Here is a 15,386-nt window from a genome sequence, read left to right on the forward strand (position 1 = left end):
TGCTGTGGGCCTGGGGGTGGAGAAGGATGGCAGATTTTTAGCCCTTCTGAGCCTCTGAGAGGATTGCAAGGATGAAGGTCTTTGCCAAACTCCTCTTCCCTGGAGAGAATTGCTGTTGGGTGTTGAGGAGGAAGGAGCCTTGTGGCCTGGAGGAGGTGCTTTCTTCTGTCTGAGGCTTGGGAGTTTGGCTCCTGAATCCCTGGGGAAAATGCACCGTGGGAGGTGGAGGTGACTTCCTCCCTGACCTGCTCCCATGGGGATCAGGGCTGTGCATACTCAGGGTGGGGGCACTGGCTGAGGCCTGTCATTCTCTTTCAACAAACCTGGGCCTCATCCTCTTCCACCTAATGGAGGGCCTGTGGCCCAAGGGCTGGGCTGTGGCTCAACAGCCAGGCGGGAGCAAGAAGGAGGGAGAAGGAGCTGGAGGGAGGGAAGTGGAATATGGACATTTCTTTCCGATAAATGAGAGTGGGTTCCTAGGCTTTAAAGACAGACAAGAGCACTTAGGGGACTTTGGGGAAGTTAATTAATGGGGCTGTAGAATGAACCTCTAGCTTTCAATACTCATCACGGGCCCTCACATCCAGGCACTTGGAACCTGGTAAACTTGCTCTTAGGAAGACAAATATGCTGCCTGCCCCCACACCCCCCCCCCCCCCCCGCCCGCCACCATGCGCCCTGGTCAATAGCACACAGACTAAACCGCTGGCTGGGCAGTAAATACAGTAATGCAGTGGGTGGGCTGGAATACAAATGAGGTCTGCTTACTGGGTGGAGACCACCAGGTCCCAAAGATCAAGGGACTATTCACTGCGAGGGAAGGGCAGGGCTGGATGCCACAAAGATACAAGCAGGCATGAGTACTGGTCCTGTCCTTGAGAGTTCATAGACTGGCCAGGCATAGAAGAGACAAAAGTCCCTGCAATAGTAGCAAGGCCAAGGTGGGAGGGTTGGGGGAGGGGGAAGCTCAAGAGCAGCCCCTTGGAAAGAAACAGCCCTGGCAGCTAAACTGGTCACGAAAGGTGGGATTTGAGCCTGCCTAGAAGGATGGGGAGGACTTTTGAAGGAAGAAGTAGAGGCTAGGGAGACCATTCTAGTATGCAGAAGAAAGACAAAGCCTAAGGGGATTCATTTAACAAATTATTATATAATACGTACCATGCACCAGGCACTCTTCTTAGAACTTTCCACGTTTTAACTGATTTCATCCTCACACCAACATATGAGAGAGCTAGTTACAGTCCTTGTTTTATGGGTGAAGAAACTAAGGCAAGGAGAGGGTATATAACTTGCCTGAGGTCACACAGCTAGTGCCCAACTTATCTTCCAAGCCCTGACTCTTCTTTTCCTGGTACTCAAGGCAGACCTGGAGCAGGATGAGCGCCCATGGCTTTACCAGCCCCGTCATCACGTGACCACTGAGTGGCACTGCACCCATTACCCTCCCTCCTGGGCTCTCCTGGGGTGGGGTCGGGAGCCTGCATGTGCCCCCCCAGCAGAGCAGAGTAGTATGGGGCAAACTGTTGCCGGGCTGGGCCGTCGGAAGAGCTGACAGGGGCTGCTCTGACTCGATGCCTTGAAGCACAGAGCGCCAGGCCCAGTGCTTTACAGAGCTGCACACCCGTACACACCCAAGTGCTCCGGAAAGCACGGGGTTCTAGCGTCAGACAGACCTGGCCGTGAGTTGTCGTTGCGCAGGCAAATTACTCAGCATGTGCAGCTGCAGCTTCCTCCCGCACAGGATATAACCTACCTGCCTTGCAGGCCTGGCTGGCCTGAGGGTCACAGGAGAGGATTTGCATAAAGCGCACATCACTCTCCCCACGCAGACGGCTGGCGGCTGGCGGCAACGTCATTAGTGACTCTTCTCTGAAGTCACTTAATGTAAATGTTTTGTGACCCAAATACCATCTGGTGCCCTCTTGCTTCTTTGACATGGATGAAAATGGATCAGTTCCCCGCCAATTCCATGCTCTGTGAAAGTTGAAGACTCCCCCAGAATGTTTGCTAATTCCTGGGGGTTTGTGTTCCGAGCCCTGCATTCTCCTGTGGTCTGTGCTTCACCCTGCATCCATTTGTGTGTAGACTTCACCAGCTTTGCCAGTTTCTATGAAAGATCCGCTCACATGATGCAAATTCTTTGGGTACACTGGCACTTCAGGGGGCACGGGGAGGGGACTCATCCCGGAGTACCCTGTCTTCTCCCAGTCCCTCTGATCTAGTGGTCCTCAAACATTAGCCTGCATCACAATCACCTGCAGGGGTTGCTAAAACATTCCAGAGTTTCTGATGCAGTTGATCAGGGTAGGGCCTAAGAATGTGCATTTCTATAAATTCCCGGGAGATCTTCATGCTGCTGGTGGAGGGACTCTACTCACAGAAGTGTGAATCTTCCTTCTGCCTGTCTCTGCTCCTCGTCTGCCCCCCATTTCTTGCCCTGGAGTTCCAAAAGCTCCCCTCTCTAATACCGCAGGACTCTCCTGCTGCCTATCTGCAAACTTCCTACCCAGGTCAGTCCCAGACCCTCCACTGAATAGGATTCAGCTTTGTTAGAGGGCAATTGTGATTTTAAATATACGCTAAGTGCTAAGTAATTTCGCTTGTTTGCTTCAGAGTGACTGTCCCTCTGTCCACACAATGCCCCACTTCTCTGCCCTGGGGTTTGGGGCTAATCAGCAGCAAGTTCAGGGGCGGGGGGAGGGGGGGGCGGCGGGAGGTGTGAAAGTGGAGCTTGGGAGCCAGGCTGTTGGGCCTCAGCTGTGGCTCCAAATTGCTCTGAGGCCCACAGCCTGGTCCATGCTCCAGCAGGAACTGACATCAAACAAATGGGCTCTGATGCATTAAGTGGGGAGGGGAGGCTACAATGGGCCTCCCCTACCTTCCTCCACCTAATATGGTTTTGAGCATAGTGGCTGCCTTGATGAGAGGCGCTATAATGAATTCCCAGATCCCATCCCGTTGGGGGCAGCTGGGCAAGATGGGGTAGAGCCTTCACTCTTAATGAAGATTGGAAGATGACTCGTCCCCTCCCACTGGGTCCGTTAATCCAGCTCCATGCTGGAGATTAGCATTTCTAATGGGCTGGGAGGCGCAGCCTTCAGGAGACAGGGATGAGGGATGACATATTCTGGGACTCCCTTGGGCCCTGAAGAGACGGCTTTGTTTGGCCTCCGTTGAATTGAGGATGGCTTTCTTCAAATAAGCCATTTCTGTCTCCTTGAGTGGGAGGGAGGGGCTCCCGCTCTAAAAGTGGGCCCGTGGACTGCCCGTGGCCCCCAGAAAAGTCATATCCAAGTCCAACATCCAAGGAAGATGACACAGAAGTCTTGAATTCACCTAGTCACTTCCTTCAAAGGAACGACTGTGCCATCATTCATCTGTTCACCCATTCATATTCATTCATTTTGTCCTTGCTGTGCACTGGCTGCTGGCCTGTGGCACACAGATAAAAAGTCTCTCATACTCAGGATGTTCACAATTTAGGGAAGGAAATAGGCAATACATGTAGGCAGACCCTCTGGGGCAGACATAACATGGATGTGCTGGGGGTGGAGCGAGGGGTTTGAACCAGAGAATTCAGCCCAGTTTGTGATGTGTGTGTGTGTGTGTGTGTGTGTGTGTGTGTGTGTTATATCAGGTAGGGGGGTGACTTACTGGGCTCAGTATCACCTGAGCTAATTGTTAAAGATCAGGATTTTGTGACCCAGCACAGATGCCGCTGGAGAGAGGATCTATAAGAAGAAAGGAGATTGGAGGGGTTTGGAGTAGGAGCGAGGAAAGGGGGTGGAATCAGGAATCAGGTGGTGAAGGGGCTGATTGTGAGCACCAACTACAGTGATTATGGCTTTCTAGAAGGGGCGTGTGGAAGGCCAGGAGGAGGGTGTACCAAGCAGACCTACCTTTGGGCCATCATTCATTCATTTATTGAACCCACATTTATTGAGCCCTTTGCCCTGAATACAATAACATTTAATTTTTTGAAAGAAAACTCTAGTCCTAACATGGCATGTGGTCCTGAGATCAAGACTTGCATGCTTTATAGACTGAGCCAGGCAGGGACCCTATACCAGTGCTTTTGATTACTTGACTGTTTCTCATGACAGTCTGAGGACTAGAGCTTCCTGAGGACTAGAGCTCCATCCTGCTTATCTTACAGCATTAATTAGCACAGAGTAGGTTATTAATAAGTTCTTTTAGGTGGAATTGAATTGCCAAAGCTGAGAAATGTGAGAAATCACTGCATGTCAAGGGGAGCAGGAAACAGATTGGAATGGCTACAATTTAGGGTATACGTGGAGGAGTGGTGAAAAACAGGGCTGTGGAAGGAGGGGTCAGGTCACAAAAGGCCTAACATGCCAAGCCAAGGCATTAAGATTTTATTCTACTGTAGTCGGCTGAAGGTATTGTAGCAAACTTGAAAGTTTAAGAAGTGACACGATCACATTTTATAAGATCCTTTGGCTGCAGTTTTGAGTGGGAAGTAGGTACAGGAGAGGTAAGGACACCATGAATTTGGGATGGGGGCTTGGACTACAGGTGGGGTGGAGGGCAAATTTCAAAGACAGATTGTGAACTTGAGAGTGATGAGAAAAAGATCTTTCTTGTATTCCAAGGAGTGAATAGGGAGGTTCAGGGGTGTTGTGTGGCATACCCAATGAGGTACCCAAAAATTCAGGAGGAGCCAGATCCGGAAATAAGGCCTCAGGTCCCAAACTGTTCTGAGGACATTTTTTTTTTTTTAAGATTTATTTATTTATTTATTTGTTTGTTTATTTATTTATGATAGACACACACACACACACACAGAGTGTGTGTGTGTTCTGAGGACTTTTGAAGGGAGAGTAAACACAGGTGGGCTGGAAAGGACCTGGTGGTCCTTTATCCTGGAGAGTTGGGCCTGCATTTTCAGGGGAATCCTTTGTCCTTATCACCTATTTCTGCCTGTAAACCATCAGTTAGATAACTGTGTGTTACTTTTAAGTGAGCAGAGCAACCTCCCACTCTTTAGCCCCCACACCACCCTGAGCAGAGGGAGGGGAGTGACAATGTGTGCGTTGGGGGGGGGGTCCCTCGCCATTCATCCTGCCTGGGTGACGGCCCCATAAGAATTAGCCCAACTCCAGGCTGACAAATCAAGAAAGGAGGTGTCACTGTGTATCTGTGCCCCCCAGCCCCCACCCAACACAGCCCTCTCTGCCTCTTTCCCTCCCCTATTTTCTTGTTGGTTGAGACTCCTTTGAGTCTCCTGAGAGGGGGTTTTGGTTTGTTGCAGGCAGTATTACTCATTCTTTCAACAACATGAAACGTGCTGGTGTTCTCTCATCTAAGGCAGGGGAGCAGAAAGAGGGAATAGGACGCAGGGGTTCATTGCACACTCCCCCTCCCAGTGTCCCCACACGGCACTTCCTACATGGTGCACAAGCACACATGCAGTCGTGCTGAATCGGGGTATCTCCGTGGCTGTCCACATCTCCCTGCCGGTCACCGCACAGCCAAAATGTAAATTATGCCAATGAGGCTTCCAGGGTAAGACTAACTTCGAGATGGGGGCTGGTATTGCAGAATTCCCTAAGTGGGTGCCAGCTGGTGTCCGTGAGAAACCCTTTTTTAAAAAACATTTATTTATTCATGAGAGACACAGATAGAGAGGCACAGAGACACGGGCAGAGGGAGAGGCAGGCTCCATGCAGGGAGCCTGACGTGGGACTCGATCCTGGGTCTCCAGGATCGCGCCCTGGGCTGAAGGCGGGTGCTAAGCTGTTGAGCCGCCCAGGGATCCCTGAGAAACCTTTTTTTTTTGATTCCCTGTGTTCTTAATTGTGACACCCCTCTCCCTCTTTCCATGAACTAAGGAAATGAGCAGATCACTTGGCCAGAGTCCATTTTGAACAACTTTTATTATACGTTTAGTGTTCTCTATACAAAAGAAATCAGTTTGTGGTGTTTGTGTTTTTTTTTTTTTTTTTACAGTGACTCCAAAAAAAAAAAATTCTGAATAATTTGGCCTTTTCATTGCTCATGCAGTCAGTTTATAAGTCCACGTATTAGATGATCCTCCGCGGCCCGGAAGTCTTCCCTGCTGAAGGTCCTGCGTGACCCCTCAGATACGCGTCTGTCGCTGACAGTGTTGGTTAATGCAAAATAACTCGCCAAGAGGAAAGAACATGATGTGAGAGGGGTTAAAAGAAGGCCTGCCATGGAGAGTTAAGTCTTTAACCGATGGAAAAAAGATCAGACTGCTTTGTGGGTGTGCGGGTGTGCGGGTGTGCGGGTGTGCGGGTGTGCGGGAGGGCAGAGACGTTGGGAAAAAAAAATCTCCCCTGGAAGGAACATTCGCACGCTGGCGGCGGGGCTGGGCGGGCGGGTGCCGGGCAGGCGGGACAGGAGGTCCTGGGGCCGGCGCGGGCTGCGGTGCCCCCCGGGCAGAAGGCCACGTTTCTGGCCTCTGATGCTCAGCCCAGGAGCAGAGTGAGGTTGGCAAAGAGCTGGGGGCTGGGCAGGGGCAACACTGACCAAGGACAACCAACCGGGGGATGGGGAGCAGAGAAAAAGAACAGGGACGGGTCATCGATCGGCATCGTTTTTGAAAAACAAAACAAAACAAAACAAAACAAAACAGTGTAGGGCACAAAATTCTGGATTTCTTCTCCCAGATTTTTGTGTTTATTGCTTCACTGAACTCTTTATGTGTGCTGAACTCCAGCCCAGCGAACTCCTGGGGCTGACAGAGCGTCGGCGGCCCTGCTGCCCCGCTTGGCACCCCACGACCCCACGACCGAGGGCCCCAAGTGTCATGAAACAAGAGACGCCACTCTAGAGTACAGTCGAGACTTCACAGTGACAAACACCGGTCCGCTCCTCACTCTCCTGGCCCGGGGTCTGCCTGGCACCACTGGCTTGGCCACGGGCTGCAGCAGACTGGTCTCGGCCTCAGAAAAATCCTGTGTCTTTCATTTTGGGGAGGCAGATGGAGGTGGGGGCGGGGAGGAGTGATAGGAGGTACAGAGGGCGAGCCAGCCGGACACATGTGAAGTCACACCTCTATTGCCAAGGAGGCACCTGCAGGGGGTGGAGAGCCGGGGACCAGGAGTCCGAAGGCCCAGGTTCAGCCCTCCCCTCACCCTGATTTACCAGCCGAGTGACCCCTCCCTGGATGTCAGTGTCCTTGTGTGTATAAAGAGTCAGGTCCGTGAGATGAGCTCTGTGATCCCTCCGCGGGCTGCAATCTGAAGCTGCCCAGAGCGACACCCTGGTGCTGAGCTCATTTCCCCCAGCAGCATCCCAGGACTGCTGTGTAATACTACTAAGTCGATGGAGGTGCCCTGCCCTGGGGTGTGGCTCGAGACACTGCTTGGTGGGGTCTCGTGTCTTCCCTGGGTGGTTGTCCTTCTCTGAACCTATCTCGGGAGGGCTGTTCCCAACAGGGGAGAGAAGGAAGGATGCTGCCTGGCGTGGGTGGGGTGGGCTGGCGACAATGGCAAGGTTGGTTTGAACTCCTGTGGACTGGCCCCTGCCTGGTTTAGGGGATGGGGCTGCCAGGAGTTGGGCTCTGCCTAGGACACTGTCACCTTCTGACATGTCAAGCTTTTTGTTTCATTCATGTGACTCCTCTGATTTTTTTTTTTTTTTAAATCAGGGACCTCCTACATGCTACTTCTAAGCCACTGTGCGAAGTTCAACCAGGATCCCCCAGGGGGTTCTTCCTAGCAGACCAGTGTGTGTGTTTGGCAGGGGCTGCAGGAGTGGTGACCAAGGTGTCATGGATGGGGAGCATGCTCTGTGCCAGCATCCAAGGAACCTGCTGCCCTCCCATGACAGCCTGAGGTGCCCCCCTACTTCAGTGTTAGGTGATGCAGCCTAATAAGACTGAGGCAAAGTGTGTTAAATGCTTACTCCTTCCGTCCTACGGCTGTTCCTGGGGAAGGTTCCCTCTCTTTCAGATTAGACCCTCTCTCAGACCTGCCTGCACGAATCACCCAAATGGGGTCCAACCTGGGCAGCCTGTTTGCTCTCCAACCCCAAATGGCACACTGCACCCCATGCAGCCCTTCACATCTCATCTCAAGCAGGTCAGGGCATGAATTCACCCTAAGGCAATGTCATAATCTGTATAGTGCCCCCCTGAAAGCACCCTCTGTGCTGTGTGTGCGCTCATGTGGATATGGCCATGCGTGGGTGCTGGGTGTGGGCAGGGGAGACAGCCCCTTCACTGGAAAGCCCACACATATCCTCAACCCTTTTCTAAGGCTGTGTTCGGGGAAACTATGAAAGCAGTATCTGGCCCAGGTTGCAGATACCCCTAGCAGGGTGAGCAGCGTTGGCACTGGCTGCCTCTCGGACAGGCGGGCACTTCTCCAGACCTTGGGACTTGCCAGGAAGGAGGTGGATCAGATGCCTCCCACCTCCCAGGGCAGAGGCAATGGACAAAGGAAAGACCTGGTTTGCCCTTAAACTGAACCTCAGGGAATGATGGGTTCCATTCACCAAAAGCCAGGCAAGGTGGGAGGCAGCTGCCCCTGGGCCCTGCGGTACTGTCCTCAGAGATTGGCCTCCCTGCTCCTTTGGGTGGGCTCTTGCCCCTCTGTGGGGAGAGGTAGTCAAAGGAGAGACTACATCAGGGAGGCAGAGGTACCAACATACAGACAGGTTAAGCAACTTGCCCCAAGAGGCAGAGCAAAGAGGCTCAGGAAGCAGGACTGGTCCTCAGCCCCAGCTGCAGGCTCTGACCACCCCGCCTCGCTCAGCTTTGTGGACCACACATGCTCCCTGAAGCTTCTCCCTTTGCGCCTGGAGCCACTGAGGGCTTAAGCACGCAGGGTGCTCCTAATCGATGTCCACTGTATCCCGACTCTCAGCTCCAGGACTGCCAGCCCTGGGAGGGCAGGGCTGCACCTGACTATGGCTCAGACTCGGTGTTCAAGAGTATCTCCTGGCCCATGAATGGACAAACGGGAGCACAGGAAGCCACAGCTCTTGGGGCTGAGCATGGCAAGTGGGATGTCTAGGGTCACTCCAAGATGACCCACATCCCCCTCCCCCCCACAAAGAGCCAGGCAGGCAGAAGCACCAACAGTGTCACCGTCTCCTGGCACCAGGGTTGGTGTGTTTTCCGGTGGCTGCTGAAGAGCCCCAGCTGGCAGGGAGTGCGGGACAATACTGCTTTCCTGCTGAGCTGTGTTGTGTGGGCTCTGGCAGGGGCTCATGGGAAACGGGCTTCCTCTTCCTGGAAGGGCTGCTCCCTAACCCTGCAATCCACACAGCTCTCTAAGCCTCTCTGCTTGGGGGAAAACTGGTTCTCTAGGCTCCGTTGGCTCTTGCTTGCCGGGAGGGCTGTGATGCGGGGGCCGGGGGTTGGGGGGTGGGCTCAGTGTTCTCAGCACCACAGCCTCTCCACGTGGCTACTGGCACTGCCTTTTTACACGGAGCGGGGTGGCTCAGAGCTGGCAGGACACAAACGAGGAGCACACGGGCTGAGGAATCGCTTCCCCCAAGACCCCACAGTAGCAGAAGCCCCTTCTGCGGTCCTTGGTTGGGTGGCAGGGGCATGGGTAACATGACGGCGCACAGTCCTCTCACCCTCTGAGCCCATATGTGGTGCAAGGAGTTCACTAGTGTGTATGGTGTAGCATGGGGTGAGGGCCTGGGACACTGACTGCTCTGCTTAGATGTGTTTCCTGGAAAGTCCGGTCCTTTAATTCAGTTTACAGGCACACTTCCCTGACATTTCCTTGAGGGATGCTGGGCATAGGCTGCAGGAATTCCCAGCTGTATCCAAGCAGGTGTCAGAGGACAGCCAGGGTGGGGGACCCCTGAGCTCTCTCCTAGCCCCCCGTTATTCACCCTGTCCCCTTTCACCATGAGAGAGCTGCCCCTCGGGCCTGCAGGCTGCCAGCCTGGCCTGGCCTGGGCCAAAGGACAGTTACCTGCTCTCAGGTTCAAACAACATAATTGGCTCAGCTCTGGACTATGGTTTCTTACCTGCAGACCGAGCACACGTGTCTATGGGCTTGCCTTCAATTGACTGATTATTGAATGATGCAAGCATTGCTAATACCTTTGTGGCTTAAACGTGTGGCAAATGATGCTTTAATCGAGTCTCTGAAGGACACAGCCCTGTTCCTGCCCAGGCTCCCCGGCAAGTAGCTCGAGGCTCCAATCAGAGGCTGGGCCTGTGGCAGGCAGTCCGTTACCAGGGGTCAGCTTCACCCTCCCGAAACCGACTCTAGCCGCAGCAACAGCTATCGGGTTGCTCTTCGGCTCAAGATCTCTCTGAGGCTAGGTACCTTTGGTTTCAAAAATGGATTAGGTGGGGAGGATGAAGCCCGCGCCTTGGGTCTCTGAGAGCTGCAGTCTGTGAAGGTCTCCGTCTGGGACAATGGGTTGCAGGGCACGTGTCCAGTGGCTGCTCTGGTCCTGCAGGGACACTTGAGTGGGCCACCTCCCTCTCCTTGAGACAGACGTCGCTGGAGGCTTCGAGGCTTGCAGGCAGGGGCTGGGAACCTGGGAAGCTGCAGGGCCAGATCAGAGCTGCATAAGGCATACGGAGGGCACGGGGTCCCCAGGCCAGGCTCCACAGCGCGGTCGGTGTGGTGTTCCCATGGGCTCTCCTGATATGTGAATACCCAGAGGAGGGGACACACTGGTTTAGTCCTGGGGGGGAGGGGTGGCAGAGCCCCAATCCACACACTGTAAAACACAAGTATCAGCGCCTTACAGAACTGCCCAAGGAGATGCTCTCTGCTAGAGATGAAAGGGGGAGCAGCACCTTACACCCCCAAACACACCAGCAGAGCTTCTGCATTGCATGGTTCCATCTCCACGAGGGTAGCTGTGCAGATCCCTGACCAGGTCGGGGAAACCCTCTACCCTGGAGGCAGCAGGCATGGTCCTTGCTCCCACATCCTGGGTTCACCGACGGGGAGGAAGGAAGTCCAAACCCAACTCCTTCCTTCTCTTCTGAGGTGAGCACAGCTCCCCAGGGACCAGACGGCTGGTCTCCTTCTGCTGGAGGTACACAGCCACTGCGGGTGGGACACGGCCCTTCCCCATCAGCGCCCACACCTCTTCCTCAGACTCCTTCTGCAGAGCCGGCGCAGCTCTTGTCTTGGGCACTCTGGAGGAAGTGGCAGGGTGAGAGCAAGGAGCAAGAGGTAGGCCCACCTCCCGACTGAACCAGGGCGAGGCAAGGGGACCTGCCTGCTGTCTCCCTGCCAAAAATACTGTCATTTTTCCAGAAAGGAGCCAAGCCCAGCTCAGCAACGGACAAGGCCAAGGCGAATGGGTTGGGGGCACGGGAGGCATCTGGCGAGAAAGGCATCCTTCGGAAATACACTGGCCCAGTGGCGGTTTGAATACTAACAGCTTTTCTAGGTAGTTCTTTTACAGGTCAATCCTTTTGCCTCTCTGGGGGAGAATCCACCCATTTTTTCTTTGTCCAGGGACATTTCTTCAAAAGGAAAAGAAAATGGAGATGCTGGGTCTGGATGGGGAGGACCCACAAAGCAAATATAAAGATAACGTGAAGGGCCATGACCAACAGAAACGGGTGAGTGTGTGTGCCGAGGTCAAGGGTGGGCAGTGGGGGTGGAAGGCTCAAGGTGGCTGTGAGGCTGAGCAAAGGGCTGGACTCTCTCCGGCTGAGCTTAGCCAGGACGCTAGCTCTCCCACATGGTGGCACCTCGGAGGGTGCAGGGGGTCATCGGGAGGGGGCCTGCAGTTGGCTGGGTGGTCACTGGTCCTCACAGCTCGGCAGACCCCCGTGTTGTACCCTGGTCCCTGAAGGCGGTGGAGGCTGTGTGGTAGGTCTGCGGTGGCTTCGTCTCCCCCTCTCCCTTCCTCCCACTTGCAAAGTAGAGGCTGCGCCCTGGGCGGCAGGAGGGCTCCGTTAGGCCAGAGAATAGATGGCGTTGACAGGCGATGTGGCCTCTGAGCTTTCATTGCCCTCTGTCTCCTCTTTGTCCTTTTTGACCGTGTACTGTCCGATGAAGGACCCATCCTCATTGAACTGCCCCTCGCCACCCTCGCCATAGTCCACCAGGCTGTCGTCGCTCTCTTGCTGCTTGATGGTGCCATCGAGGGACGTCTGGCTGCCCTGCAGGGGCTTGTTGTCCTCGTCACTGGCCAGAGAGAGACAGAGAATCAAGGGCCTGGCCCAGTCCAGTGTTGCTGAAACCCAGGTGGGACAGAACGGGGCCACTAGTCTCTTGCCAAGCATGGGTGCTACACTGCTCAGAGAGGGAAGCTCTGAGGTCACTGGTCAGCTGCCCCACCCTGCCCTACTCCCTGACCTCCCTCGTCCGGCTGGATGACAGAAGGAAACCCAAGGCCTGGAGAGGATCAGCATCTTCTCCCAGGTGAGGTGGTAAGGTGGCACGCTTACCAGAGCAGGAGCTGGGCCTACGCTTCTGGGCTCCTGCTCTGGGGTCCCCTTCATGAGGCTGGGCTGTTCTCTGGGGTGGGAGTGGACAGAGGACAGCCACCCCACAGCAAGAAGAGTCAGCAGCCTGTGAGGCCGGGCAGGCGGGATGGGTCAAGGAGCTGGGATGCTAGTCTCCCGCGTGTCACTGTGTGGTTCTGTGGTCTTGGGAAAGCCTTTCCCAGGTTTCACTGGGCCTTCATCTCTCTGTCAGGAGGGGCTGAACCAGCTTTGACTCTCTGTGATCTGTGTGGCCCTGTGTCAAAAGGCTCTGTCCTTGATGAAAAGCAATAGGTCCAGGTCCTGGGAAAACAAACCTCACTCCTGCCTCTCCCCTTCTCACCTTGCTGTGGTTTCTGTTGCTCTCTGATTTATCAACCAACAGATGTTTGGGGCCTCAAGTGAGCGAGGGTGGGGCAAGGGGAGGGGCATACATAGGACTGTGCAGGCCAGCAGCTTGAGACAAAGCCCAGCAAGGCTCCAAGGATTCTCCTCAGAGGCCCTCAGGCCCAGCCCTTCCACCCTTCCTGTGCAAGGAGAGCTGGCAGGCTGGTGGTCAAAGCAGCATCTACCTGCTGGGATGCGTGCAGCGCCCCGAGAGGTGAGACCCCCCAGCAGCTGGTGTCTGCTCAGGCACCACATCCCTTCCCCTGGCTGCAAGACTCTTGGTCTTTTGACTCAGAAGGGGGTCCAGGTGCTGCTGGCTGCACTTCAGAGGGGAGGGAGCCCGTAGGCAGGAGGCAGCCGGGCCAGCAGTGTGAGTCTGGGTCCCAGCAGGTGAGGCCACTGCAGTGCCACACAATGTCCCCTCCCTGGCCCCCAGGCCACACTGAGTCCTTCCTGGGTGTGTGTGTGTAAGGGGGGGAGGACAAGTGGCTGAGTTGCCATTATAGTGGGCAGTGCATGTTGGCTTCTGACAGTAGTGCTGGGCAGAGACAGCTGTCAGGGGAGGACCTGGAGCCAGAGGCCGAGCTGGGCGTTAGTACAAGGACAGCTATTAGCACCTTGGAGAAACAGGTGGAGAGACAAGGGAGAGAGAAGCAGAGAGACCCACCAGAGAGGTGCTTGGCTGCGGAGCTCACACTGAGGCGTGTGTGTGTGTGTGTGTGTGTGTGTGTGTGTGTGCGTGTGTTTGTGCATGTGCGTGTGCATCCGCGGCGTGTGGGCTCATGGGTGCACCTGTGTATGTATATCCAGCCTCAGTGTGGGTGGCACAGGGGAGTGGGTGGGAAGAAGGCAGATATTTTTGCCCAACAGCTTCGGTGTCTGGGGGAGGAGAGGTGCCTGAGGAAGCAGCTTCTCTTAGCACAGGAGGGCCTCACCCCTTCTCTGTTGCACAGAGGGCTTATAGGAGGGAAACCCCGTGTTCCTTGGAACTGGTGGCTAGGGAGTAGGTCTCAGGCCAAGGGGAAGATGGGCCCTACCAGGGATGCTGGGGACAGCCAGGGGAGGGGCCTCTCTCCTCGTTGCCCTTTTAGGAGATATTGGGACTGTAAGATATATGTGGTACATAAGCCTCCAGATGGGCTCCTGGGTGGGCAGGGGCTCTGGGCAGCATCTGCCCACCAGGCTGCTGATGAGCAGAGTGGTGGAGGCTGAGGATAGGATAAGGAGAAGTCAGGGGAAGACAGGGTGGTCTTGCCCTAGAGAGTAGCAGGGTAGAGGTGGGGAAGTAGGGCTCTAATCAGAGCATTTCCTCCCATCTGCCTTGGTCTGGGAATGAGGCTTCCATGACCCACTGCACATCATTCCTTAACTCAGAATACACTTGCCATCAAAATGGGAGATGACAACTTTGTGACGCCAGCCGCAAAGGCCCATACAGATCTAAGAGGGATCATGATGTTGCAGGACCACAGAGCTGGAAGTCGGGCCTTGGCTTCTCCAGCTCTGCCATAAGCTCACTGGGCAGCAGGTGTGCAGGGGAATTGTAACCAGGTCACTTCCTTGTCTGGGCCTCAGTCCTCTGATTTGTGATAGGCCCCAACCAGCTGCCTCTCTAAGAACTGTTCAAGTTCATGAGGAAAAGGTCTAGAATACCTCACCCTCATGGCCACTACCATCACTCATCCCTCACTGAATTGAGGTTTCAAGACAATACAGCTTCTCCGGGTCACTATCTTTAGGGTGAGGGTGGGGTGTGGGGACAGAGAGGAAGCCAACAGCTCATTTCACAGCAATAGCATTGCCAGTGTCTGCTTTCAGAGGAAAGAGGTGAAACACACATCTAAGGAACTCAATAAATTTGAGCTGAGGAACCTGTCCCTCAAATCCATGTAAGTGTGCCAGGAATGTCCTTCCTGTGGGGATGCAGCCCTGTCTAGTACACTCAGGACAAGGAGGAGCTGTCAGAGAGGCAGAGGTGACAACTGGATGCATGGTGGGATGGGGACCATGGGCCAAACGGATCACCCACCTGTAGTCAAAGGAGCCATCCTCTTCCTTGGGGTCTTCGGGGCCAAGAGGAACATCCTTCTTTTCTCGCACTTGGCCAAGGAGAGAAGCAAAGACACAGATATGGTGATTATGCTCCTGCTCCACAGGTCCCCGACCGTGGAGTCAGTGTCACTCTCCCTTTCGACGAGGTACCATCGATGCCTCCCTCCTTCTTGCTTCCCACATTTAACCAGCTGTCAAGCTGACACCTCATCCCCAGTGCTTCTGCACATCTCTGTTGACAACTGAAATCTCCTCCCCCCACCTCTCCATGGGGTCACCCCTAAACACTGAATGGATGTGACCCTCTCTGGCACCTGTCTTATTCTGCTCTGTAGGATAACTGTTTATGCACAGTTTGTACAAGGCCCCCAGCAGAGTGCCCTGGGCAGAGAGGACACTCCATCTCTGGAATGGAAAAGGCTCTCACATCTGTGATCTCACTAGCATGTGTGACTCTCTTTTCCCACACCTCCTCTGTGGTTTGCACACACCCACCCAAGGGCCTGTCTGGTTGGGTTGCGATCTTCCTGCT

At 54.5% G+C, this 15,386-nt stretch overlaps 1 protein-coding gene across 21 annotated transcripts in view; it reads right to left on the reverse strand.

Moving 5' to 3' along the window:
- Window positions 1-5,878: 5,878 nt before the first annotated feature.
- Window positions 5,879-15,386, reverse strand: part of NFASC (neurofascin) — a 181,112-nt gene continuing 171,604 nt past the window's right edge. For all 21 annotated transcript variants that reach the window (XM_041774179.1, XM_041774161.1, XM_041774181.1 and 18 more), the window contains 2 exons: window positions 14,832-14,901; window positions 5,879-12,116 (listed from right to left, as the gene is read on the reverse strand). In XM_041774179.1, coding sequence (XP_041630113.1) covers window positions 11,885-12,116; window positions 14,832-14,901 — 302 coding nt within the window. In that variant the 3' untranslated portion in view covers window positions 5,879-11,884. The remainder of the gene's footprint in view (window positions 12,117-14,831; window positions 14,902-15,386) is intronic.

This window comes from Vulpes lagopus, chromosome 11, assembly GCF_018345385.1.
Source record: "Vulpes lagopus strain Blue_001 chromosome 11, ASM1834538v1, whole genome shotgun sequence".
Taxonomy (NCBI): domain Eukaryota; kingdom Metazoa; phylum Chordata; class Mammalia; order Carnivora; family Canidae; genus Vulpes; species Vulpes lagopus.